Source organism: Misgurnus anguillicaudatus, chromosome 7 (genome assembly GCF_027580225.2).
Source record: "Misgurnus anguillicaudatus chromosome 7, ASM2758022v2, whole genome shotgun sequence".
Lineage (NCBI taxonomy): Eukaryota > Metazoa > Chordata > Actinopteri > Cypriniformes > Cobitidae > Misgurnus > Misgurnus anguillicaudatus.
Window position 1 is genome coordinate 25,521,431 of NC_073343.2, and position 27,785 is coordinate 25,549,215.

A 27,785-nucleotide genomic window follows, 5' to 3' on the forward strand; every position below is an offset into this window, starting at 1 on the left:
AACAATCCAAAAGATATTTATTACCAGTAAAAAATTAAACTAATAACAAACACCAATCTTTGGTTTGACGTGATGTGCTTACTGAAACAGAGATGTTGTGTGATACATACAGTATATGTACATGCTTTACTTATTTACCACAATATACTGGAAAACTAACTTAACTTGTGTCTACTATTGTATATGATGACAAAAAAACAGCAACAATAAAAGTTTAAGTGCCCTTAAATGGCACATATTATGTAAAATCACATAAATGTGTTTGGACATAAATGTGTGTTGGCAGTGTGTGAAAAAAATCCCCATTAAACCAAATCAGTCTCATTAGACATGCTGTTTTGATTCTCTTGTTAATGTGACATCAAACTCATAAAGCTCCGCCCATGACCACTGACTGATCGATTCATTTTACCCCAAAGCTTTTCTAAATGTGTAAGTTGTAGCGTCAATGCGACTAAAGATACAGACTGTATTCACAGAAATTATATCTTTTTAACTGAAAGCGCTGTCTGTTGATAAGGGAGTAAGGAGCTGTAGCTCATTTGAAAACAGCACTTTTTTGCTCCAAACCAAATAGGGGCATTTTGGATATGCTATAACATATTATCTTTGGGGTATTTGAAACTGAAACATCACAGACACATTCAAGGACTACCCAGTCTCATGAAATTATGTATCTATAGTCACACAATTTTCTATTCTTTCTCATGATACCGTCACGAACCTCCGCAGTTTTTCCGTGATCGCATCACAAACCTCTGTCCACGTGTCATTGTCACGCATTGGCCACTCAACTGCTCCTTCCCACCCTCAAATCATTCTCGCTTCAGTTTAGGATTAGATTTGGTGTTTGCATTAGGATGTCAATTTAAGTATTGGTTTATACTATTTTTTCTGATTTATTTCTTTATATTTTCTAAATTTTGAAACATTGTCGCCTGGCGTTACGGTTAGAGTTAGGTTTGGGTAAGGATGTCATTCTAACCCTAAACCGAAGTGACAATGGTAAGAAAATAGGACAAAACAGTTGAGCAACCAATACGTGACAATGACACACAAACAGAAATTCGCGATACGACCACGAAAAAACGGGGACACCCGTGACAGCATCACGAAAAAGAATCAAAAAACTACGTCACTATAGGTACGTAATTTCGTGTGACTGGGCTGTTCAAGGAACAACCTGAGACTGTAAAAATGGACATAATTTTGCACATAGAGTAAGTCTTGTAAATTACAAAAAATATAAAATGAGAGCAGTGCAGATGCAAACCATTTCAAGGTCTGTAAAGATACAATGCTTTAAAAACGTCAATGAAGAAATTCGCACTGGAATCAGGTATGAGTCACGAACCCTGAGATGTGAAAAGCTTTGGCTGAAAAGTTTCATTTCAAAGTTAAAGCCAAAAATAAGGTGAAGGATTATATCTTCGTTTTGATGTCTCTGTGCGTGCGTGTGAGCGTGTGTGTGTGCGCATGCATGACCAAGTCCCCACAAAGATTGTAATACCAGTACAATTTTTTGACCTTGTGGGGACATTTTTGATTAAACAAGCTTATAAATCTTACAAAATATTTAAGCAGAAGGTTTTAGGTTTTAGGTTTAAGGAAATGGGATAGAATATACAGTTTGTACAATATAAAAGTCATTACGTCATAGAAAATCCCCATAAAAGTCAGGTTAGTGCGTGTGTGTCTCAAAAACAAAATAGATTATTTGATGCACGCTCTTTATTTGAAGCATACCATGCTTCTTTAAAAAAAAAATTATTTGATCTTCCAATCCTGCTGGTTTCAAAAACGCATTTTAAAGCCAACGCTGATTGTTTGTAAGCCAGTCTCAATACTCTAGTGTGCACCATAGTGTGTAAACTGTGCTTCAGTTAGTTACATTCTTCTGTATATTAAAGTTGTCCATTCATAAGACTTCTCACGGACTCTTGCACACATATACACGCACAGTTCATATCAAATCCTCTTCGGGTGCGGGCGTAGGGGCCGTCTCCTCCACAGACTCTTGTTCCGGCCAGCGGCCGTGGCGGTACACAAAGTAATACTCCTTGCGCGGCTCGCTGTGGTGCAGGCTGGATTTGATGGTGAGTGGGAACTCCTCAGGTCCGAGTGCCATGTAATGACCGTCCACAAGCACACTCAGACAGTACAATTCAGGGTCCAACACTTCGAATTTCTCAGCGCATTGACTGCAGAGATTCTGAGCGGTAGTGTTTGGACGCACTCCTAAGGTCTTGGTGTTGGAGCCCGCCTCTAGAAAGGACACATTTATGAAGTCCTAAACAACACAGAAAATGAAATTAATAATTAGCCATGTCATGGTTAACATGCAGTTTTCAAGTTAGTACTACACTGCAAGAAAATTATTTTCAAGAAAACATTTTCTTAGTATTTTTGTCTTGTTTTCAGTAGAAATATCTAAAAACTCTTAAATTAAGATGCTTTTTCTTGATGAGCAAAACCACCCAAGAAAATAAGTCTAGTTTTTAGACCAAAAATATAAAATTTAAGTGATTTTGTGCATAAAACAAGCAAAATAATCTGCCAATGGGATAAGCAAATTTTTCTTGAATTTTTCTTGAATTTAGTGTTTAAGAAATATGTTCAAGATTTTTTTGCTTAGCCCATTGGCAGATTTTTGTTGTTGCTTGTTTTATGCACAAAATCACTTAAATTTGATACTTTTTCCCCATTAACTAGACCCATTTTCTTGGGTCACCTTGCTCATCAAGAAAAAGCGTCCTAATTTAAGAATTTTTAGATATTTTTACTGAAAACAAGAACATTTTTTCTTGACTTTTTTACTTTTTTTGTTTTGTTTACAGTAAAAATATCTAAAAATTGTTACATTAAGATGTATTTTCTTGATGAGCAAAACGACCTAAGAAAATAAGTCTAGTTTTAAACAAAAAATATAAACTTTAAGCAAATCAGTGCTTAAAACAAGCTAAAAAACCTGCCAATGGAATAAGAAAATTTTTCTTTTTATACTTGTTTTGAGCGCAAATTTGCTTACATTTTATATTTTTTGTCTAAAACAAACCTGGGTCATTTTGCTCATCAAGTAAATACATCTTAATTTAAGAACATTTAGAGCTTTTTTACTAAAAACAAGACAAAAATGCTAAGGAAGAAAGTCATTTTTTTGCAATGTAGCATTACACTGCAAAAAAATATTTTCAAGAAAAAAAAAATCAGCTTTTTCTTGATGAGCAAAATGACCCAAGAAAATAAGTTTAGTTTATAGAGAAAAAAATATCAAATTTAAGTGATTTTGTGCATAAAACAAGCAAAACAAATTTTTTTTAAACATTATTCTTAAACACTAAATAAAAAAAAAATCAAGAAAAATTGCTTACTACATTGGCAGATGTTTTTGCTTGTTTTATGCACAAAATCACTTAAATTTGATATTTTTGGTTTAAAAACTAGACTTATTTTCTTGGGTCGTTTTGCTCATCAAGGTAAAGCATCTTAATTTAAGAATTTTTAGATATTTTTAGTGAAAACAAGACAAAAATACTAAGACATTTTTTTCTTGAAAATAATTTTTTTTTGCAGTGTAGGGGTTTGTTGAAATATTACAAATGTACACTATATTTGTTATTGTCATTTTAAGGTATTATTTTAAATTACATATTTGTTGGGAGTGGTGGTGGTTAGAACAAAGATGAAACAACATTAACCTATATATGATAGTCACTGTTTACAGTTTAATCTTTAATATATGGCAATGTGTGTGACATACAGTAGCCAGCTTTGTTACATTAATGCGATGTTAATCGTTAATCACAGTTTTTATGTTTATCTGCATTTTCCGTGTTTATAGAAAAACCATGTACATGCATGTATGGATATTGGCGTCAGGTCCCAACGTCTGCCTACCGTCAAAACCCAATGTCAATGTGATGTCAGACTCAGAACTCAACATTGGTAATCCATGTAATGGAGAAATATCTGCTTTAGAAATGTTAATGGTTGCATGGCTGTTAGAATAGTTTTTGAAATCTGTTTGGATGAGTCACATTCATTCAAGGGCATAGTTTTCATTTTAACATTGATGGGGACACAAGTAATGTCATTATATTAAAGGCGTTCTAAGCAAATCTGTGCGACGTCACTTGTTGTTGATGTTTGAACGGTTTTCAAACAAACGGAGCGTAGCTAACTCCTCCCCCTCCCTCTCCCATCCGTGCTTTTATGAACGCGCCCACCCCCCACCCCCAAATCCTTCTTGTCGTTTATTGGCTTGAACACTTTGTTATGTTTCGTGCTGCTACGTTTGGCCACTGTGTTGTTATTGCCGTTTGTGAAGCCTGGGCTTTCTACAGAGATCGCGTTTTTCTACAGTTTGATCAGCGGTCAGGTAGCAAGCAAGATAGTGAGGAGATGTTTGCTGTATGTAACAAAAAATGTTTTATGTCTAAAACGCGTGAATTCGCTTAGAGCACCTTTAAAAGTGCCATATGAAAAACTGTATTTAGGCATAGATGAATAATAAGAGCTCTGTACATGGTAATGACATATCATGAGCCTCAAACACGTTTGTTTCCTCATATCTATGTAAACCTCGAGCACACAAAAGACTGCTGGAAAACAGACCAATCTCAATGTAACACTAACACCTTTGATGTCACAGTCAAGATGTACACCCCAACATTAAATTACACATAAAATTCATTACAAGGATGTTAAAATGCTAAAAACAAAGTTGTGACAGCTGAGTTAGCACTACGTGCTAATTAATGTTATATGCTAACGTTCCGCTGAAGTTCTGTAACAGTTAGTTGTTCCTCAAAATCTGTATTTTTCTTTAATACGGGGTCAAAATATAAGGTGTGTTTACTAATGTGAGTATCTGGCATGAGCCTCAGAGCAGAGCAATCAGAGCATTGCTCAACATTATTATTCATGACCCTTTCAAATAGGGCAAAAATTGACTATTTCATTCAAATGACAAATCCTATGGTGGTAAATCGACATGTAAAAACGTTTCTGGATCATTTTTGCACTTAATAAAGTTACAAACCTTCTATGTAAATATCAAAGAACAATCTAACATATTATTTCAACGCATTCTTTGGCACCTTTAGGGCCCTATCTTGCACCCAGCGCAACTGACCTTGTCAGTGACGCATGTATCATTCGTATTTTGCACTGGCGTACAGTGGGTTTTTCCCTCCACAGACGCACGTCGGCAAACTAGAGAATGAACTTGAGCTCCCTGGGCGGTTCAGCGCAAAAAAGGCGCCGTGTTCCGGCGCAAACCATCCTGATGCTATTTTGCAGTTTCAAAAAACAACTGCGCAACTGACCAGAAAAAAACTAGTCTAAAGTCAGTGGTGCGTTGCGCGTTGTTAATTGTGCTATTTTAAGGGCGCATGCTTGACCATAATGTATAGCGTGCACAACGCGCACACTTTGCTTATCTAATCTACACAGATGCAACAGTTTTTTTTGCAACAAAAAATTTTAACACATGAGATAAGGGAAATCATTGAGGTGAGCATTGTAACTTATTTACAGATTAAACTTAAAAACAGATTAATACCTAAAAGCTGCTGTGTGACAAGGTGTACATCTAACAACCCAAACAAACCAAATACGTTTTTATAAGCTTTCAACTTCAAAAAAACGAGCGTTTAAAGACACAGAAATGGAAACAGGCAACTTTTCATAGTACTCCTATTAGTACAACTGCGTCCAATAGGGGGAAACGTAGTCGGCGATCCACTTTATTCTCCTTAAAAGCTGGGTTTTACGGCTCGACAGCTTATAAAAACTCATTTCTGGGTTCTTTGGCTTGTTAGCTGTACATATTGTCACACAGCAGGTTTTCGGCATTATTCAGTTTTTTGTTATAAGCCAGAAATTACAAGGAGGCGGCTTCTCGCAATACAAAGTCAATGGAGACGGTTGGATTGCTTTCCCCCCCGGTGGGCGTGGTTTTTAGGTTATGACGCGCTGCGCTCTGTCTCTATAGGCCTATTTAATTTGTATTTTATATTTTAAACAGGGAAAATATTGAAACTATTTGGTCATTTTTGAGCACGATGCTAATGGTCTAATCAGATTCAATGGATTATGCTAAGCTATGCTAAAAGGGCTACCGCCAGACCCGGAGATCGACTGAATGGATTCCAATACGGTAAAAATTAAATGTTTGACTATAAGGGAGCTGGAAAATGAGCATATTTTCAAAAAACGTGAAGTGTCCCTTTAAGAGGAAGTTTAGAGTTGGTTACACTATGCATTTTAATCATCTTATATGTCAAAATTGTATTACCCAACTCTGTTAACTAAAACAACTATCATAGTCTATATATATTGTTATATCAATACATCATACTGACAGGCCTAAGGTTTTCTTTTGACATGGATCATATTTTCATACCTGCACGGATGAGCGTGACGCTCTTGCTTTGTTTAGGGTGCGTCTGCGCTCCCAGCGATGAATCGAGTCCTGGATCTCTAGACTCAGCTGTCTGGTCACAGCTTGTTTATCAAAATTCTTGATGTGCTCCAGAGCTCCATAAGTAGTGGTTAGATAGTATGAACCTGCAATATTATTAAATTAAAGCAATATTGAAATGTTGTCACATGTTAATGGTTACAGTAACTTTTGCAACTTGTAATGCAAGCCTATGTATTGACAAATCTGTGGCAACAATACATTTTCATCACAAGGAGGTGATGTAAACCAACATACACAGCAACTTCCCTATGTGTATCCTTGTGACAACCTGGCCCAGTCATCCCTATTATACAGATACCAACAGGTTCTTAATGGTAACTACAACCCTTTATTTTCACCGTGTCTGTGTGTGTTCTCACCCTCTCCAAGTTGCAGTGCAGGATCCATCAGCTCCATCATATACTCCACATCCAACAGCAGAGCGGTGATGTTACTGCGAGCCAATACATACATCAGTACAGGCAAAAAGTCATCAGCGCCATGTGCCTTACCTGCTAGACAGAAGAATTCAAATACATTCATAAATAATGATATGAAGAAGTCATATAAAGAAGTAATACAGCAATTTAAGTTTCATCTGCAAGATTCTCAGGAAATCCACATTGAGGAACCTCGTTCTCAAATTGCTTATTCGGATGCTTTCCAATACGGCACAGATTCCTGTTTAGTCATTTTGTCTGCGTGTGTTTTTTATGTGACTGTACAACAAGAAATATGTGCCCTATCAGGCTGAAGAGACACCAATAAAGTAGCTCAGAATATGCTGAGAAAGCTTACTGTAAGCCTATACTACTACACAAGATTGTATAATGCAGGTGCATTGCGGCCATGCTTTGAAATCATTTACGACTTTTGATACTCAAGAATAAATCTGTTATTTAAATACATCAGGGTTTTGATTTGCGCAATTTTTCTTTATTAAGAAGTGTTTGCCAAATGCAAAAAATGTAAATCTATATTTTGCACCTGTCTATGTGTTTATTTTGTTCACCGGCTTTATCGCTGTTACTGTAAAGTGGATAGTAGATTACTTTCACAGCAAAAAATAAACAGATTATAATTTTTACTTTTCACACAATGAACCCTTAAATATTTATCAGAAATTCCAAAATGAGTTTCATTGAGTTCATTTATTCTGATATCTATAAGGGCGTAATTACAAACCATATTGCATTGCATTGCTTTTTATATTGGGTAATGCTAAAAGAAATGCTGTGCAGGCAAATCAGTATAGCATCGTATAAACGCAGTTCCCACAATAGATTTAGAAACAACACCCAAAGTGTGATACAGTCACATTTGGTGTAATAAAAAGGCAAAATAAGAACAAAAGCTACAGAACAAAAATGTATAGACCGTTTCAGCAGTAACAACATAAACAAGCGGCCGCACGTAACTTCCGGTAAACTCCGCAAAGAATAAATAACAACAAAGTTCTTTAAACGTAGTTTATTTATATAACAAGCAAAAAAACCACATAGATTATAGGAAACCAATACATTTGTTATTTTTGACGAGGCATTTGTTCAAGAGATCAGTTTAGCAACTAGTCAGACCTTAAAAAAACAAAACCGGAAGTAAGGTTCGGATCCAGACGTGTATCACGTGCGTCCGATTTACCGGTCTATAAATTATCGCAAAACAAATTCATTTGATCTAAATTGCATTTATGTTACATTTTAAATAACTATTTACATTACATGATTTAATCCAAAACAACTGCCTGTACTGTATACAGTACATGTATGCCCTTGGTGTTGCTAGCACCCTTAAAGTGTAATTAACAGATTTAAATAAACTATTTCATTGTTGACAACATTTATTCAGTTTACAGATAATCACTTTTAGTTTGAGGCACTTTAGCAAACATATTTGGCTGTTGCCCTTTGAGCAAAAGATCAGGTGAAAAGATGTGTTAACGTCCACGAGCTAGAAAATGTTTCAAAATAATTGCTTAATGCTTCAGCCTCTGAAAACATGTTGTGCGATAATTGTGAAAATAGAGGAAATGAAAATGTGTGACTGTTTTTGTTATTGTGCATAATTATCTAAAGGATGTATGGATAATAGCTTGGTTTCTGTGAGCATCACCTGTCTGGGCTCATTTCAGTGCTGGCAAATACCTATTAAAGGAAGCACTGCGGCAAGAGAAGGTGCATGGTAAAAAATGCTGTTCTTTAAACAAACCCCCTATCTTAAAGGAAAACACCACCGTTTTTCACTATTTTACTATGTTCTTACCTCAACTTAGACGAATGAATACATACCTATCTTTTTTCAGTGGGTGCACTTTTAATCTTTTTTTTTTTTTTTTTTTTTTTTTTTATTGAACAAATATTCATGTACAAACAATAAGGCAATAATAATAGTTGTAAACATTAAACGTACAAATCAGGTGCAGATGTATAAAACAACAATACACATATACAAAAAAAATATATATATAAATTAAATAATAAATAAATGCAAAAAAAAAAAAAAAAAAAAAATAATAATAATAATAATAATAAGGGGGGGCTAGGGTTTTTCTTCTAAATCATATTCACATATGATGGACAAAAGACTAGTTGCATTTTTCTTCTTAATCACTTTAAGGGCTTTTATAAATGAAACAAATTCAGCATGAAATGCAAAAAACCTCGGTATCACCTTTCTGTATTTTGATTTATGTACAAAAAATTTCCCAAGCATGAGGATATTATTAACCAAGAAATTGTCTTTGTTATTTTCCAGTAAAAGTCCATATGTAATGTCCTTTGCAGTGAAGTCTTTGAGGAGAAATATCTTTGGGTAAAGCCAGTCATAAATATCAGTCCATAAGGCCTCCACATACATGCAGTGAAAAGGGTGCACTTTTAATCTTTGTACAGCGCTTCTTGAATGTGTTAGCATTTAGCCTAGCCCCATTCATTCCTATGGCTCCAAACAAAAGTTTGTTGTGCCGCCATACTTACTTGTGTAACTCATGTAACAGTCTTTAAATAGGGAAAACATGGAAGTGTTTGGTGGCTTCTAAATTCATCCCTGTTTAGAGCCATAGGAATGAATGGGGCTAGGCTAAATGCTAACACATTTACAACGCGCTGTATGAAGATTAAAAGTGCACGCATTGAAAAAAGATAGATATGTATTACTTTGTCTAAGTTGAGGTAAGAATATAGTAAAATATTGAAAAACAGTGGTGTTTTGCTTTAAGCCTACGTCTGCAGGAATCAAACAGCATTCAGAAAAAAGTATTGACTGGAAATAAAATATATATTAAATAAGAAATGTGGTTTTCAAAAACAAAACCCTGCAATCCAACTCAGAAATTTCAGCAAATGTGGAACATTTAACCATGCGGCTGCTTTCTCAGATCCAATGAATTCTGCATTACACCATTCGTTTCTACAAGAAATTCTCAGAGCGCCTGTCTGCGAGCTGCCATTTTAAAGATGCAATGTGTAACTTTTAAAAGGATCTCTTGACAGAAACGCAATATAATACATAGGGCAGTCAAAATTACTAAATAATCCTCTCATCACAATTCTTTGACCTCGTTGCGATGATTTCAGATCACCGCAATGATTGCACATCTCTTTAAAAAACACAAGGGGGTGCTGCAGCGCCTGTATAAAGGAAACCGTATCAGATGGCGCTCCTTAACTCAGTGTTTCCCAATCCTGGTCCTCGAGGCCCCCCTCCAAGAAAGTTTTAGATGTCTCCTTATTTAAAACACCTGATTCAACTTATCAGCCTCCTTCCAAAATGGTAAAAATGTCTCCCTAACATTAAAGCTGATGAGTTAAATCAGGTGTGTTAAATAAGGAGACATCTATACTTTCTGGGAGGGGGGCCTCGAGGACCAGGATTGGGAAACATTGCCTTAACTGACAGTGTAACCAAAGCCATTCAATACAGTGAAAAAAACATAATTTAAAGAAATGCTGCAAAACTTTGATAAGCAGTATGAACTGCCAGGTAAAAAATACATTTCCAAAACGGCAATTGCAAATTTATGGAAGTGAAAGATGCTATGTTGTTATTTTTCAGACACATTTTGTTTATTTCTTATGAATAATTTTCAGTTTTTGAAAGATATATTCATTAAATAATTACTTTTAAATATGTGTATTAATATTAATGCCAGGTAAACCTTGTCAAAGATTTAATTTAAATAATCACAACAATTTGTTAATATTATTTCATGAACAAACAAAACAAATCGATTGGAATTAAAGGTGCAGTGTGTAATTTTTAGAAGGATCTCTTGACAGAAATGCAAAATAATATATAAAACTATATTATCGAGGGTGTATAAAGACCTTTTTACAATGAACCGTTATGTTTTTATTACTTTAGAATGAGACGTTTTTATCTACATTTGTCTCTGACGATGACATGTTTTACCGGTGGCGGCTACTGTAGCTTCTCTATGCGTTTCAAAAGCGAGGGGTAAGCAGTAGATTGAGCCGTTGGTTCCAATTCGCAACCTCACCACTAAATGCTGCTAAAATTTACACACTGCACCTCTAAATGTTAAAGCAATAAAACGGTCATGTAAATTGTCATAATTGCCAAAGTCCTATCATCATAATTGACACAATTTATTAGACAAATAACCGTCAGTCAAATTTCATAATCATGAGAGCCCTAATAATATACGTAAGGAAATACTGACAACGGGCCCTTGAATTATTTGAAAATAATGCACACCCAAAGTGGTAATGCAGCACAACGTGGGTGTGCATTATTTTTAAATAATTCAATGGACCGTAGTCAATTATTCCTCTTATACGGTTAGCATAAACATTGCTCTGGTGGTTATTCACCATTTCATGCTGCCATGTTACTTCAGTAGCTCTAAATGGACAAACTGTCCTATAGAGCGTGTTTTGTCACTACTTTGTCTTAGATGATGACATATTTGTCCTGTGATGGCTATCATAGCATAGCGTTTCAAAAGAGCTTCACTTGGGATGGGGAAGAACCACCCAGCTCACATTTTTATCTGTAGTCTTGCATAAAAGGCCATGCGAAATGTAACTACCACTTCAGAAAAGTGGAGCAATCCACTGACTAAACTATAAATGAAGAGGGTTTTTGAGAACATGTCCAGTCTCGGTTTACTAAAAGTGTCTCATGCAGAATAACACAAACAGACTCAAGCGTTGAGTGTTAACGATATGATAAATATCAAGCATGTCCTGTAAGCTGTCTTCTACAAACAAATATGTTTTGCAGCTGTACCACTTCCTTATTTGGAGGCGATAATGACGACTTTGATGTAATCTGGACTAATTTTGGGGTGAGGAGGAAAAGGTGGAGCCTGAGCTGTGTAGACACACGCTGACGTGCTTTCTGTGTGTCTCTTTTCTGAAGTTGTGCTCTTTATATTTCTTAGAACTGATTTGTAATGATGAAATACAGTAAATGATGAGACTGTCAAATGGCGCACATACTGTACGTTTCCAAAAAGTTGTAAAAAGAATCTGTGATTGTTATGTTTTACTGGGTCCAAAGTAAACCAATATGTTGTAGCTTCCTGCCAATGATATTTATATCAAACATAAAAGGTCATGAGTTTGATCACACATATTTAGAAAACAAGACTAAGGGGGTGTACGCCAAAGCTTTTAAACACGGCTGAAAATGCCAGGCAGACGTCGACTGCCAGCTTTTTTTAGACGACTGCCAGCTTTTTTCAGCTGAGCGCTTTGGTTGCTGTGATACTTCTGCTTTGTTTATCAGTCGTTGTACAATGCGCTGGTTGGTTGTTGTTAATTTTTTATCAAACTCCTCCTTCACTGTAATTGGGCAGCCTTGTGAGAACTGACATTGATGAACTGAGCTTTTCCCCCAAAGTTAAACATTTTTCAACTCTCAGCGTTCACCACTGAGCGCGGAAAAGCTGCCAAACCCCGTCTTTCAGCGCAGAAAAAATGCCAGCAGCTGGCTTTTTTGAAAAGAGTCATGCTTCCATTGGAAACAATTAAAAATAAATGCCGACTGCCGGAACAAACGCTTTGGTGTGCACGCTACCTTAGGGCCAGATTTACTAACAGCTTGTGCCAGCACAAACAATAATTTTGTTGTTAAATAATAACGACTGTGGGTTTCACTACAGACACGCAATGTAAAATTAGTGCTGAAAAGATGTGGTCTTGTTTATATATGATCCAAAAATGGGTTAAAACAACCCAACATTTTGAGTTAAAACAACCCAGCATAAGCTAACTTAGGACTTTTAAGGAGTTGGGCTCACTTCTTTTTGACCCAATATTGTTTTTAAAATAACCCAGCATTTTTTTTTAAAGTGATGGGTCATTTTGATTAACAAATAAATAGCTGTATATTTATGCTGAAATCAATTAAATAAAACTAAGACATTCATTTTTTAGCAGTGTATATGCATTGTAAGACACTTTAGATGACGCATCTGGCAAATGCATACACTTAAAATGCTGGTTTACTTTGAATCCAGCGTTGGGTCAAAAATGGACAAACCCAACGGGCTGGGTTGTAATTTAAAGAGCACCTATTGTCCGATTCACGTTTTTACATTTCCTTTGGTGTGTAAGTGTGTATTAGTAAATGTTTATGATATGCAAAAGGTACAAACCCCAAAGTAAACGATGACGTGAGTATTCGTCTTCAATGTTAAACTCTTTTCTTGGACTACAACAAACACGGATTGTAGGCAACAGTTTACTTCCTGGGATTGGTGATGTGGACAAGACCGACATTATCATAATTTGCGTCGGACTTACAGCCTGTAAGTTAACTCCTGTTAGCAACCGAATCTTTCAAACATGGTAAGGAGCGTCACGTTTCCGACTGACTTCAGAGGTATTCAGGCCAATTACAACATACAGATTAGCTGGCCAATCAGGGACACAGAGCTTTTCAAATCCGTGTGTTTCAGGAAAAGAGTGAAATCTGGAGCTACAAAAATGTACGGAATGTGGAAAATAATGTGTTTTTTAACACAATGTATCATACCAAATACACAAAATATTGTTGTTTTTTGGCAATGAAATAGGTGCTCTTTAATGCATGTTTAATTGTTTCAACCCAAAATGCTTTGTTGTTTTGATTGTTTTTAAAAGCAGAACTTCTATTCTTACAGCCAACATATTATAATGTTAATATGTTATAATTTCTCTCACTCATTTCTCAACAAGGCCTATTTGCTCTTTGTATAGAGTCTTTATAGCTGATCTACCAAGTGTGCGACACTACAATCTTCCTGATAAGTAGACAAGTCAATAATAAGATCACCCCTGATTCCATGTTAGAAACATAGCTAATGCTAAATGCAAAAATTTTATATTATCTAGTTATTAAAAAGAAGGTAATTTCAGAGAAGTAAATGATCCGTATGTCTTTCCATATGCCACATCTAACTCTTGCTATTATAAAATAAACCTCTATAAACCATTGCGGTAACCACAGTAGATAATATATATAGTACTGTGCAAAAGTTTTAGGCCACCACCACCAGCTTTGTTGCTTTAGCAAAGTTTCAATGTCCATCCATGTTAATTTTTCACTCTTTTTAATTTACAAACTTATCTTAAAATATTCAGAACTAAATGTCTTCTTCAGGCATCAGTCATTCTGAAGTCATTAAATTAGGATTACATTTGTTTCATTTAAGTTTAAGAGATCCTGCAGTTGCCTGCTATTGCTCTAGTTGAAGGGGTGTTTACCCTAAATACTTGACACTTCAGCTTATACTTTTACACCATTTTTAATACTACATACACATTTCCTGTATTTTCTGGTTGTATTCTAATAAAGAGACTGAGATATAATTATATATGATCATCACTATCACATTGCAAAAACAACAAATCTAATGGGCAAGTTTCCGGGGGGCGTTACTGTAAAAAAGAAAGTGGGTAAAACTTCTGGTAAGGCGGCGTAAGTAGTATATCAGTGGTATTTTGTGTGGTGTATAGCGAACAGGTTAGGTGTTTTTCGGATAATTTTTTACTATTTAAAGTCGCAAACCTTTATGAGAAATGTCGTTATGGAGCTCAGGGACAACATGTGCTGTTCGTGGTTGTACATATAACCGGAATAAACTAAGTCAGTGGATTAAACGTGAGTGTTTTGAACATAAGCCTAACACTAAATCGGAGTGTTTCTGCCACCTCCCAAAAGACGATCGACGAATCAAAAAGAATATGGCTGAAAAACGTAAACTTAAAACACGCCCAAACACTTTGTGTGCTCGTTTCACTTCGTGGATAAGAAGCCAACACAGGATAACCCGTACCCAACCATCTACTGCGGAGGGTACTGTTATTTCACCCTTTTTTTATTTTGTTGAGGTTGTGTTCTTACATCATTAAACGTTAGCAAGTCTGGATCGCTATATCTTTAGTGACTGTCAACTAATGAATGAATGAGTGTCACATCCTGCTATGCGTCCCGCTTGTTCACTTCGAACCGGAAGACGCGCCCACTTTTGACGCAGGAAACTTGTGGATAGCTGTAAGTTGCTTTGAATAAAATGCAAAAGGTAAATGTTAACCCACCTGCAGAGCCCACAGACATTGACTCGTAGATCATCTTGCAGGTCTTAAGGAGCATGTCGATCTTCTTCTGTGGTGAATATTCTTTATGCAGGTTACTGAGTTTCATTTGAATCTTATCCATGATGGGCGTTTCAGGAACGCTGGTCGTGACCCCCAAGTCAGTGGTAGTTGTCCCTAGAACCACCTGCTGGTTCTCTTTCAGTTTCTTAAGATTTCCAGAACGGCAGTGGATGTCCTTCAATCCGTTATACACAGGGTCCCTCAAAGGTTTCAGGACACTTTTGCATAGTGCTGCTTCAATAATGATCTCTGTAATGAGGTGAAAACAGTTATGAGGTACTTCAGTTATATATTAAATAAATGAATTAACACCATAAGAGAAAAATACCAGCATTGCATTAGAGGTGCAAAAGGTCTTGGGTTTGATTTCCAGGGAACACACATGCTGATCAAATGTATCACTTGTGATGTACCATAAGTCGCTTTGGATAAAAGCGTCTGTCAAATGTGTAAATGTGTGAGAATCTTTATTTAATACATTTGTCAGTAGTTCGTACAGTGGTAATAACATTGTGAGTACTATAGAAACTTCATTTGCACCAAGTATCAGTACTTTTAAGAATGCAAAACTACCACTGTTCTCAATTTGAAATGAAAGGTTATTTTAAACACTGTGTGGTTTGGTGTGAAGCCACACAAGTTTTCTATAGACTGAGTAGAGACAAAGCTCACTCTGTATATGGTCTATTACAGCATAACATATACAGCTTCTGCTTAAAAATGGTGCTCTGCTTGAAAACTTTTAACCTTATGAAGGAACCACATCGACAAAATCTTTAAAACGTCACTGGGTGTCTGTTGTTGTCACAAATGAATTGTCAATTACCCAGTTTCTCCTCAGAATATGCGGCCGCCTCCTGTAGATTTTGCAACTCTGCACTCTGGATCAAGTAGCTTTTTAGTTGGGTTATCATCTGCCTGATCTCTTGGAGCATCTCCGTGCTAGAGGTGTGTTTCCTCATGGTGTCCAAAGTAAATCCCCGATAATCTTTAACAAGGTTCCCAAAGTACGTATTTCCATCCCTGGACATCTCCACAATGCGTTTCTGAAGCTTGCGGTCCGCATTCATAAAACCAGTGAGGACGTTGGAAAGGTTCGCCATGGACACCATCGACAGTCGTTGCTTGGCACGATCCAACATGATTGTCGGAGACCTTTTTATCAGAGCACCTGGCGCCACATCCATCTCCTCCTCTGTGCTGCTGGTTGAGTATGAATCGTTTTCGGGATGTGGAGCACCGCCTTCGGGAGAGTACAGAGAAACATCGGAGGCTTTGGGATGACCGGTGTTGATGCAAAGCGAGTGTCGAACAAGAGTTGGGCTGCTGTTGTTTACCGGAAGGATGCAAGCGGACTCTCGGGTGCTAAGCACAGGTGAGTTTCCGGTCAGAATTTCAGATTGTCTTTTTCTCCTGGGTGGCGCCACCGGGGCGCCAGGCCTCCTTGCTTCTGTCGCTACTGCCCGAGTCACCATTGCAGGAGCTCCGTTAGCTACTTGAGGTTCTTCCTCGGACACTTCCTGAACTCGAGTCTCTGAATCCACAGTCTTTTCCATTTCATCCATATTGCCATCATCTAGGCAAATAAGAGTTGCTACAGGAACTTTGTCTACTGTCTCCACCTCACTGGAGATGCTGATGGTGACCTCCTGCTGCATTGGCTCCTCTGAAGGTTGTTTATCAGATAGCCTCCGTCGGGTCGGCACTGGAGGAGCTCTGTGTGAAACAGGTTGCTTGCTGCCTTTCATCTGAATTGGTTGTATGACAGCTGGCTTGACTGTGTCACACTTGATGTCTGAGCCAGGAGTTCCCTGTTGCTCTTGTTCTCGTTCTGCACGCTCACAGTCACTTCCTTCCCTTTTCTGGACTGACGGGGGTGGAGAACTGAGAATTGACTTAAACTCCACTTTTGTTGGCTTGGCTGATGCGTGTGGTTGTGAACACTCAAGTACATTAGGAGGACGGGGACGCAGGGGCGGAGGCCTTTTAAATTTGGGCGGGGCCTGGATCGGTGTGTTGAGGCTCTGGGTTCTCAAGACCGGGGTGGGTGAGGTGGGTGGTCTACTGTTGCTGCATTCTTCAATGAAAATTGGGTTGACATACCAAAGTCGGTCACTGCCAACGGAAAGCTGGATTTCACAGGAACTACTTTGCCCGTGCTTATCCAAAGCGCCACCGGCGTTTTCCACTTCCTCATGACTATTCAGTGCTGAAGTCCAGAACTCTGTGTGACAGAAACCTTTGTTACATTAGCAGGCTAAATTAAGCAATCTAAATTAGCATTATTGCATCAATAAATAAACTACAGAAGAAATTCTTGAGTTTATAAAACATTGCTGTGGGGTCTTACGATAAAACAAAAAAGCACAAATTATTTTTAGGTGCAGCACCAGCTAGCACCCAGCGTAGTGAGAATGCATTATGTGAAACGATGTCCATTAGCTTTAATAGCACTTTCTATGAGCATCATGGGATCTTATAAGCGTAATCAGAATGAAATGCGAACTAGCCTGCCTTACCTGAACCAAGCGAAGAGATAACCTCCATGTCCTCATATTTAGTTACCTGCAGAATGACCTGAGGTAACTTCAGGGGAAATGGGAGAATGTCCCTGAATGGGTTATAGACATGACAAGATATAAATATTTTTTGGGAAAAACTACAGTAAATGAGATATTCATGCATGAAGGAGATGTGATGTGCTTACCGGCTAACGCAGTAGAAAGCAATGAGTTTAAAAATGTTCTCAAAGACCAGAACCGACCCTTCAAGGTATAGCACTACATCATGAGAAAGTAACAAAAGAGTTTATGTTAGCGACACATCCGGCCCCTGACATTACCTCATAGCAGTGATGTTTCAACTTACTGTTGGCAATAGCTTACGAAAAGTGTTTGTGTGACTTATCGCCTGCTGACAGAAAAACAAAACAAGTGGGACTTTCTATAGTACTGATGAATTGGGATGTGTAAATATATTATACTGACCGCCTATTGCTTATAACAAAGTGGTTTTCATTTTGGCCAAAGAAGATGAAAACAATAAGACACTTCATTTTTTTAGCTTTGGGACAGCTGACAGAAAATGAAATATTGCTTTCTAAACACTCAACAACAGGATATTTGTATTACGACAGACACAAACTGCTTAAAACTGACCATACAATATGCAGACACACACACACCGACAAGACACCAGGAAATAAAGCTATAAATGGCCAGTGTGGGACATCCTGTAGCAAAAAAACAGTGCTGAGGGCAGGAAACCTAAGGCCCGCAACCCCCAAAAAACCTTACCACGGAACTTTTCACCTTCTGTTAATGTCTTTGTCACTGAGTTGCACGTATGCAAATGCTTTTGTGCGTGGGCCCGTCTGCGTGGATGTGTTTTAGTCTGTATGCAAATGTGCTTGTGTTTGGGTATGTGTTTGTTGCACAGGTATTCCTTGCATAAATTTAATACTTATTTTCAAATGCAAAATAACTTACATTGCTTTTCTTCTTTCACAGGCAGTTCTTTGACCTGGGGCTCCCCCTGCTGGTCAAGAAGACGGATTGACAGCACCATCTGCTTCTGACTCAAATCCCTCCTGACTAAAAATATCTGGATACACAGAATTGAGCAAATTTAGCACTGTATTCGGGTGGTTGGCAAATGAACCGTGATCAGCTTTTTCGCAGGCAAAGGTTAACATTTACATAAATTTCTAAGGCACTTTGTACTCCTTTAATTTATATTAGTGTGACTGGTCAGTATTTCGTTATGTTCATCACTTTTTAGCTTTTTGCAGTTCATTTAAATAGCCCTGTACAAATACAAACATACCATGTCTCCCAATTAAAATTAGATAATGAAAACTGGATAGCAATGCCAATACTATACCCAAACAGTCCCCAAAAATGAAAAAAACAACCCAGTAACGTTACTTCTTAGGGGCAGTTCACATATCACGTCTTTTGCGTTCGTTATTTCAAATGTATGCATGTGGTATGTGCGCTCATAACGCGCTCGGTTTTTTCAGACGCGTCCGCACCGCATCGAGTTAAAAACATCTAAACTTTTCAGAATGCCGCCAGCACACCGAAGGTCATGTGACAAGAACCTACGCGCCTAGTGTTTTCCACCCATTTCTATCAAGCCTGGCAAAGCTGGTCATCTAGTGGGTCGGCTTGTTCTCCTTAAAAAGTGACCAAAACAGCTTACAACACCAGCTAAAACCAGGCTAGGAGACCATCTAAAACCAGCTGTTTTTTCAGTAGGGATGTCACACCCACTTTTTAAGACCAATGAAGGCCCTGTCTCAAATGGCACACTCCGGATTGTGGTCCTACTCAGAGTCCACAGATGACATCCTGTAGTCCAGACTTTAGGGACCCTTGATTCGAGTCCATGTGGGTGCACCGGAGTCGTATTTTGGGACAGACTCGAGCGTCACACCGGAAATAGGTAGAGAAGTTGCCCAATAGTGTGAACTCCTCTCTTCCGTCGTCTGATTGGTCTGATTGCTCTTTTGCAAAGACTTCTGGGTTGGTATAATGTGCAAAGCCTGCTGCAGTGCATCAAGGGGCAAAGGAGGCGCTGATGAGCACACTTCAAAGCGTAAAAATGACAGGGACACTCTACAGACTCACAGACTAAGTGAGCACGAGCAATTTAAGACCAAGAGACCGAAAGTCCACATGAAGTGCGCCATTTGGGACAGGGCCGATAGTGGACCGACATACTCTTTTTCAGTAAAATCAATTCCATTAGAGTGGAATGCCCTAATAAATTAAACTCCGTTCCGCGTATTAGCTACAACCTTGACTTCCACGCTGCTGCTTCCTTAAATCCATTCCACTTGGCTCATTTAAACCCCATTCACACAGACCTTTGGTCCCAGAAAATGCCCATAAAATTGCCAGACAAGCTTCTGTGTGAACGCGAACACATCCTGTAAATCTTCTGAGATCGTTGCCGGAAAGAGGACCTAGTCAGATACACGGAAAACCCTCTGTGTGAAGAAGCCGAAACAATGACGTAATGGGCGTGTCATAGTGAGGACGTGCGCGTCATCACAACAAAAGTTATGGTTCAGCTTTTTAAAACAAGAGATTTACATGCATATCAACATTCACGACGAGAAATGTCGCAAACTAGACTGAAGCAGTTATCAGGAAATGATAAATGAGATGCATAAACAATGATGGGCGTGCCATAGGGAGGACATTGTCATGGCAACATGAAGTTGGTTCAACTCTTTAAAATGATGGATTAACATGCAATACAACATTCCAAACAAGAAATGACAACAAACTGGACTGACGTAGATATCAGGTATCCCAACGGGGAGTTTAAATGCATATTAACAATCATGATGAGAAATGTCTGCAAACTGTATTAAAGCAGAGATCAGGGAGTTTGTCAAATATTCACTCTGAAGCTGAAATCATTCACCAGCATAGAATGGCACATCACGCACTCCTCTTTAGTCTTTTCATAAACAAAAATGCACGCGAGTGGTTTCTGAAGAGAGAAATAATAAATAATATGCAAACTTCAGACGCTGCGTAGAATGTAGTGCAGGACTTTAAACAGGTCACATGTATTTCCGGGACCTTGCAGATGCCGGCAAATCATTGGCAGTGTGAATGAACAAAAATCAAATGATCCCGGAAAATCCAGAATGCATTTTCCGTGTATTTTCTGGAATGTCTGTGTGAAAAGGGCTTTAGAGTCCATATAATTTAAACTCCATTTCGTGTTTTCACTACTTTCGCCTGCTTCAATCCCGCATCATAAGGTAAACAAAGCTTTTAGGCACAAGAATACAAGAAAATAGCATCTAGTCAAGTACATGTTTATGGCTTCTGACACCTTTTAAATAATCTCCCAAGGTGATGTACCAGGTGTCAGGTTATTAAGAAAATGTCCTGACCTTCCCAATGATCCAGTTTTGTCCTTTTTTTAATTGTGTTCTTTGTTGTGTGTCCCCAGTATGACTTTACATCCTCTCAGTCGTTTGTAATATCCTTTAAACTTACAAAAGCCAGTTTTCTAATGACGTCATGCTTTAGGAAATTACATGTTAGTGTAAAAATTATAGATTTAAAAAAATGTTTTTTTAGGGCCATTAGTTGGTCTCTGTGTCTTTAAAACATCCATACACAAATTATATTTTAAAAATGTCAGATGTTGGTCATATTATCTCAAAATTAAGCCAATCTTTTGCCTCTGTATCATTATCATTGTTCAAAACATCAAATTGCAGATTACATACTTATCTGTATGTGAGTTTTAGTCAGATGATGTCAAACTAAGATTTACGGCAAAAGTGTAACCGAAAACTCAAATTATAAAGCATAGGTTTACAAATTGAAACATCTTAACCTTTGTACACTGATTTTTTTTAAATGTACTTTGTCAATGACTCATCTTGGATAGTTTTAACCAGAAAAGTTAAAGATTAGATAATCAAGTAAATAATCAAGTTATGATTAAATATCAAGGCCCAGAGTCTACCCAGCAAGCAATTTTGGAATGCAAAATTTGGACTGTAAGTGAAAGTCTAAAAGACGTCTAACCATAGCCCAAGAATAGACGATGGGTATACGTTTAGAACAAATGAAAGCAAACAATTTGAAGACCTGTTAACTTTGCTTACATGATGGAATATACTTCTCCAAGTTATTTTCGCAAAAACAGCATGTAACCAAATTCAAGGTTATATTATTTAGGGTGGGTTACTCATAGCCGGACTACATTGGGTATATAGCAGGGGTCTCAAACTCAAACTAGCTTGGGGCCATTTCTGAGAGAGACATCTTGTCGGAGGGCCGTAGAGCTATTTTATCATAAAAACACAATATTTCTGTATATGTACTGCATTTAAATTCTAAACATATAATAAACATATAATAATACTTAAAAACGTGCTTTTAATCTTTTTTATACATTATTTTATAACAGTAAGTAAATAGTTTCTTAACCTTATCTTAAATAACGTTGTCTATTAAAACCTTGCACTAAACAAACAAATTCAATTCCAATTCCATTTTTTGTTCATGTTTCTGTTTTGATTAATTTTTTATTTTACTTATTTTTTTTAAGTTACAGTATTGACTTGATTATGTTCCATCTATGTAAAAAAATTATATTAACATTGCTCAATGTGTAACATATTGAGATGAGTGAGCAGCATGCATAGGCTACTTTTATCTTTGGCACGTTTTTATCTTTACACCTGATGTTTTTTTTCCTCATCCGTAGTTAAATATGTGTTGCATTACATCTCCAGCTCGCACGCCATATGAGGTGTCGCCAATAGAAGCTGTGACTTGAACAAACGAACCCCGAGTTAAAGCTCTTCTCTGGACGAACACTGCAAAGTCCCGACCAGATTAATCACGTGGTGACAATGATATGATTGACAGAAAGAGCGCGGCTCATGGTTGTGTAGCCTCTTACATTAAAGGGGACATTTCACAAGACTTTTTTAAGGTGTCAAATAAATCTTTGGTGCCTCCAGAGTACATATGTGAAGTTTTAGATCAAAATATCATATAGATAATTTATTATAGCATGTTAAAATTGACACTGTAGGTGTGAGAAAAAAATGCAAATGAGCTGATCTCTGCACTAAATGGCAGTGCAGTGATTGGATAGTGCAGATTAAGGGGTGGTATAATCCCCTTCTGACATCACATTTTCTAGGTTGATAGAAGCACTGGGGACCTATAGCACTTAAACATGGAAAAAGTAATATTGTCATGATAAGTGCTTTTGAAAGAACAAAGTAGTGCATTGACTCGTTTTAGACGCGACATGTAAACGTTTAACAATCAAACTTTCAATCTTTCTGCGGGCCGAATTATGTTATTTTTTTGACAGCAGACACGGGCCGCAGTGAGGGGGAGGGAGGGCCGCAAATGGCCCGCGGGCCGGGAGTTTCAGACCACTGGCCTATAGTTAGCCGTCATTTCACCGTCTCAGTTTTTGCTTGCTGGGTAACCAGAGCATATTTATTTAAAGTCTACTGTCTTAATAGAAAGTCATTTTTCATTCATTAGTTATATTAATCTGGTCAGGATATATGCATGTCAGTGAATCAAATAACACAAACTTTTCTTAAACTATCAAAATAAGTAATATGCTACAAAGCATTAAGGTATCTCTTACCCCAGGTGTCTCTTTGCTCAGTATATTAAAGGCTCTGTCATGTTTCATTCCGAGCTGAAGCCACACTGGACACGTCTTAATAAGTTTCTCCAAGATGCTGATACCAGGAAGGACTGGTTTATTGCTCTTGTTGTCTGGAGACGTGGTGACAGGTTGTTTTGAAACCGCTGGCGGCGGGGGTCTGGGTTGGGGTGGAGATGAGGGTCTAACTACAGGAGGTGGAGGTGGTCTAGCCAGAGGCGAGGAGGGGATCTTTGGAAGTGCAGATGGGAGCTGCGCAGGGAGGGATGGCTTTGGAACTTGAGGAGACATGGGTTTCAGAGGCGGATAAGAAAATGAAATTTTAGGTGAAGTCGGAGGTCGCGGTGAAGATGAAGATGAAGGAGGGAAATGAAGTGGGGCGGAGTCAGAGGATGAGTCGCTGGAGATATCAACTAATGGGAACGTTGGAGTAGAAGTCAGCATGGAAGGGGTATTAGAAGAAAGAGAAGAGGTTTGTGAATGAAAGGACGCCGGGAGAGGTGGGGTAGGGGAACCCGGAGGTCCAGTGGAAGGCGCAGAGGAGAGCATAGTGCATAATGCACAAGCAGCAGAGAGTTTTGGGGAATCTGAAGAATAGTCAGGACTTCAGTGATGACCCTGTAACATAAGATCATACATAGTTTTAGAAAGAGTCAACCTAGCACATCTGTGGTTAAAGGAGCTAAAAAAAAACAGAAGTCACGGCTTCTATCAAATTTTCCATAAAATCATGAGCTCATAACATCATATGATCGAAATAAATGTGCCAATACGACCGAATTGTGAAACAGGTAATGTGTCAGCTAGTTCAAAAGAGCCTGAAAAGGAAAAAGGGCAGCATTGCATTGTCATCTAAAATAAGTTTCACAACTACACTCTCAGAAAAAATGCATAAAAGCGGATACTTTGAAAGCGGACCCTTTTAAAGCATCTGAATATGTTATTTTTGGTACAGATATGTATACATTTGGTACCAATATGTAGGCACTATGAACTTTTTAGGTGCAAAAGTGTACCATCCTAGTGACAGCTTTTGTACTTTTATTCTTGACCGTTACATTCTTGTATACTCAAAACCAGTGGTCTCCAACATTGTGCCCGCACTATGAAAACTATATAAAAACTGGTTGGAGACCACTCGTCTATAGTAATACTGTATATAGTATATTGGCCCTGTCCCAAATGGCGCACTTCATGTGGACTTTCAGTCTTGTGGCCTTAAATTGCGCGTTCTCACTTAGTCTACGAGTCCGGAGGGTGTCCCATCTGTCATTTTTACGCTTTGAAGTGTGCTCATCAGCGCCTCCTTTGCCCCCTTGATGCGGTCTTCAGCGAAGCCCACACTGCAGCAGGCTTCGCGCACTTTGCCAACCCAGAAGTCCTTGCGAAAGGGCAATCAGACCAATCAGGCGACGGAAGGGAGGAGTTCACACTGACGGGCAACTTCTCTACCTATTTCCGGTGTGATGCTCGAGTCTGTCCCAAAATACAACTCCAGTACACCCACGTGGACTCGCATCAAGGATCCCTAAAGTCTGGACTACGTGATATCATCAAAGTGTGGACTCTGAGGAGGACCACAAGTCCGGAGTGTGCCATTTGGGACAGGGGCATTGTAGGGGTGCGCGGGGCAAAAACTAACACGGGGTTAGTTGTAACACGGACTGTTTACATTGTTGCACAAAGTTGAGCGTTTAGTTTTTCCAGTATTTTTTTCACGCTGCCAAAAGGCGATCTCCCGCAAATTATTGGAAATGTATAATGTTTTTCCAGAGAGTTATTGATGAACGAGAGTTTTGGTAGCATGCAAGTACATTTTGTCATCATATGTTTTTTTTTTGTTTGTTTCTAAGTTGGGTGTGTAAGATACCAAATTCAATGCTATGTCATATTAATCCGTGTCTTTTTGACTAAAACAAAGCATTGTTTTGAAATATGTTTGCAAGTCTTAGCAACTTTTTTGGTGGACTTGAAAATATTTTGACCCAGTGGGGTTCATTGTAACACTGTGTTACAACTAACCCCTCAGCCCTTATGATATGAAAAGCGCTAATGTTAGCGTAATTCTTGCGGTTGTTTTAAATCGGCTACACACGAATGATTGCTGGCTGCCAACAAAATAAATATGCCTGTTTTATCAAAAATCATGTGTCAAATGTATTTTTGTTCATATCTTTAATATTGATTGAATAAGGTCACGTCAAAGATTGAAATCATAATGAAATTAATGGCTTAAATCAGACTTTAATGCTTATTATCTCAAAATTTGATTTTGAAACTTTAGTAGGCCTATAGTTATTAGAGACTGGGTTACATATCTAAAAAAAAATTGTCATAATTGTGCTGCTTTTTCACACATATTTAGACATTTGTATCCATTTATAATTGAACATTGTTAGGAAAGGGCTGGATGAATGAATACAGTGTGGATATCTGTCTATTATAGACAGATATATAAACAATATCCACTTCAATAGCCAAAATAGTATTGAAATATTTGCCTGCAAACGTAATTTTTAGCAAGTGTTACAACTAACCACCTATGGGGTAAGTTGTAACGTTTCCACTTCTGTCACGTTTGGTGTAATTTTCCAAGAATGGTAAGTAATAGAAACAAACTTTAAATGTTCATTTGTAGCAGAGATCTGTGTGTTGTTAAATAATTTTTGAATGTTTGAACCAAAACCAAAAAGCGTTATTGTGCCCTGCTCTACCCTATACTAAAACTTTATATAGTATATGAACATGAGAACTACTAAACAGTTATTGTTAGGAATTATTTGTTTACTTTCATCACTTTAGACTCTTTTTTCATATGCCGATAGTTGCAATACATAAGAAATATGAGTGAGCGATAATACATTTAATACTTTACATTGAGGGGGACTTTGTCCCGGATAATTTAATTAATTTTGGTTAACCGAAAAAAGTGTAGTATTTGGTTACATCCTAAAGTTTCTGCATAGTAAAAAAGTTAAGTGTGCTAAAATTTATATAAGTAAGATTTTTGCAGATTAAATAATATTGTTGGGTATCCTCAATTATATCTTCTTAAAAAAATGACCAAACATCCAAAAACATGTATACATTAGATTATACTATAAGGTAGTTAATTAATTCCTCGATCTAAATGTATACTGATTGGGTGTAAATGTATTTTGCTACTTACTTTCAAAGTGCTCCAGTTTCCAGAGTCCCAACAGCTGTTTTCATCATTCAGATCTGCAGACACTCAACATTCTTCCCCAAGTCCTTTTGCTTCACACGTAATTCCTTACAAAGTGACTCCGAATACAGCAAAACTCGCACTCCATCTTCTACGCACTATTTCCCTGCTAATATTTCTCCCCTTCCTGCCTTTTATCTCAATCCGTGCCGTCCTACTGCCTCTTGTTACATACGAGGGCAGACAAAACCTAAAAAATGCGAAAAGTAGTTTCTCGTTTTCTTTCTAAACTTCCTGTCAGCAATGCAGTCAGGAAGGGGCTGTACAGGGTGGCCAGCCAACCCCTTACCACCCCCCTAACTACTGTACTGTATACACGCTCACACACAAACACACTTTAACTCCTCAACACGTCGAATAAACCTCATACGCTACGTTCTCCTTCGCTTCATTGTCTCTCAGTCATCATGCCATAAACAGATGTCTGCAGATGTGTTTACTCCAGAAACAGATCTGTGTGAAGTCAACATCCCTCCCCTCCCCCAGAGTCCGAATGTGTCTGAAGTTAAACAACTCCAGATGCTCAGGAACCCCTAAAGGAGATTGGGAGTTTAGTCAGTTCTGGGACGAATTGCATACCATCCACCCATCCACTTCAAAAATACTTTGCATTTATAATTTTTCAATGGACGCTGATTTCATGTTACATGTTTGGGAGCACTCAGGAGGGAACATATTTGTGATGATGCCAAAAGTGTATACTGCAAATGTTTTTGTGTAGACTTCAGTGCTTTCAAGACTGAAGAACTCATGTTGATGTACCAACATAACATTAGAAATGAAAATAGGATCAGCCATGCATAACATTTCTGTGTAGGCTACTACTGAATGTCTATTCTTATGTTTTCTATGCAGGCTGTGAGTTTACTGGAAAGTTATTATGAACAAAAAAATATTAATATACACTAAACTGTTAATGTTATATAAGTCTGAGGTTTTCATTGAGTAACACTTTATAATAAGAAACTCAATGAAATCAAAATTTGAATAACTTTTTCAATTCATATCTTAAATCTTTGAGGTTGTGTACTGCTAAAAAGCGACTTTATTTAAAAACCACCTGCTTTAAATAGCTATAGCAAGTACATAATAATTCTTCCTATTAAAAGAATACTTTCTGTTTCGACAGGAAATAGATAAAAACAATGCACATTATAACAGGGTAGTAAAGAATAAACTTTTAAAAACATTCGGTTAATGTTAGATTCTAATATATTTATATAATGTTAAAAGCTGAATGCGTTAAAATTGATGTATTAAGAGCTAACATAAACAACAAGTATATTTATATACATTAAATGCGTTAAAA

General features: G+C 37.6%; 1 protein-coding gene across 2 annotated transcripts; it reads right to left on the reverse strand.

Annotated features, from left to right (window-relative positions):
* rin3 (Ras and Rab interactor 3) lies at positions 1-27,514 on the reverse strand. 2 transcript variants are annotated; one of them, XM_055172536.2, is made up of 10 exons: positions 26,420-27,514; positions 23,230-23,868; positions 18,561-18,675; positions 17,780-17,852; positions 17,592-17,683; positions 15,899-17,296; positions 15,013-15,321; positions 6,847-6,981; positions 6,407-6,570; positions 1-2,290 (listed from the first exon to the last, which is right to left on the reverse strand). In XM_055172536.2, exons 2-10 carry the CDS (start codon positions 23,797-23,799, stop codon positions 1,964-1,966), a joined length of 3,183 nt encoding a protein of 1,060 aa, XP_055028511.2. In that variant the 5' UTR covers positions 23,800-23,868; positions 26,420-27,514; the 3' UTR covers positions 1-1,963. The 2 variants fall into 2 exon arrangements, with proteins under 2 accessions (XP_055028511.2, XP_055028512.2); XM_055172537.2 differs by having other exon boundaries at positions 6,847-6,978; positions 26,420-27,506.
* Positions 27,515-27,785: the final 271 nt, after the last annotated feature.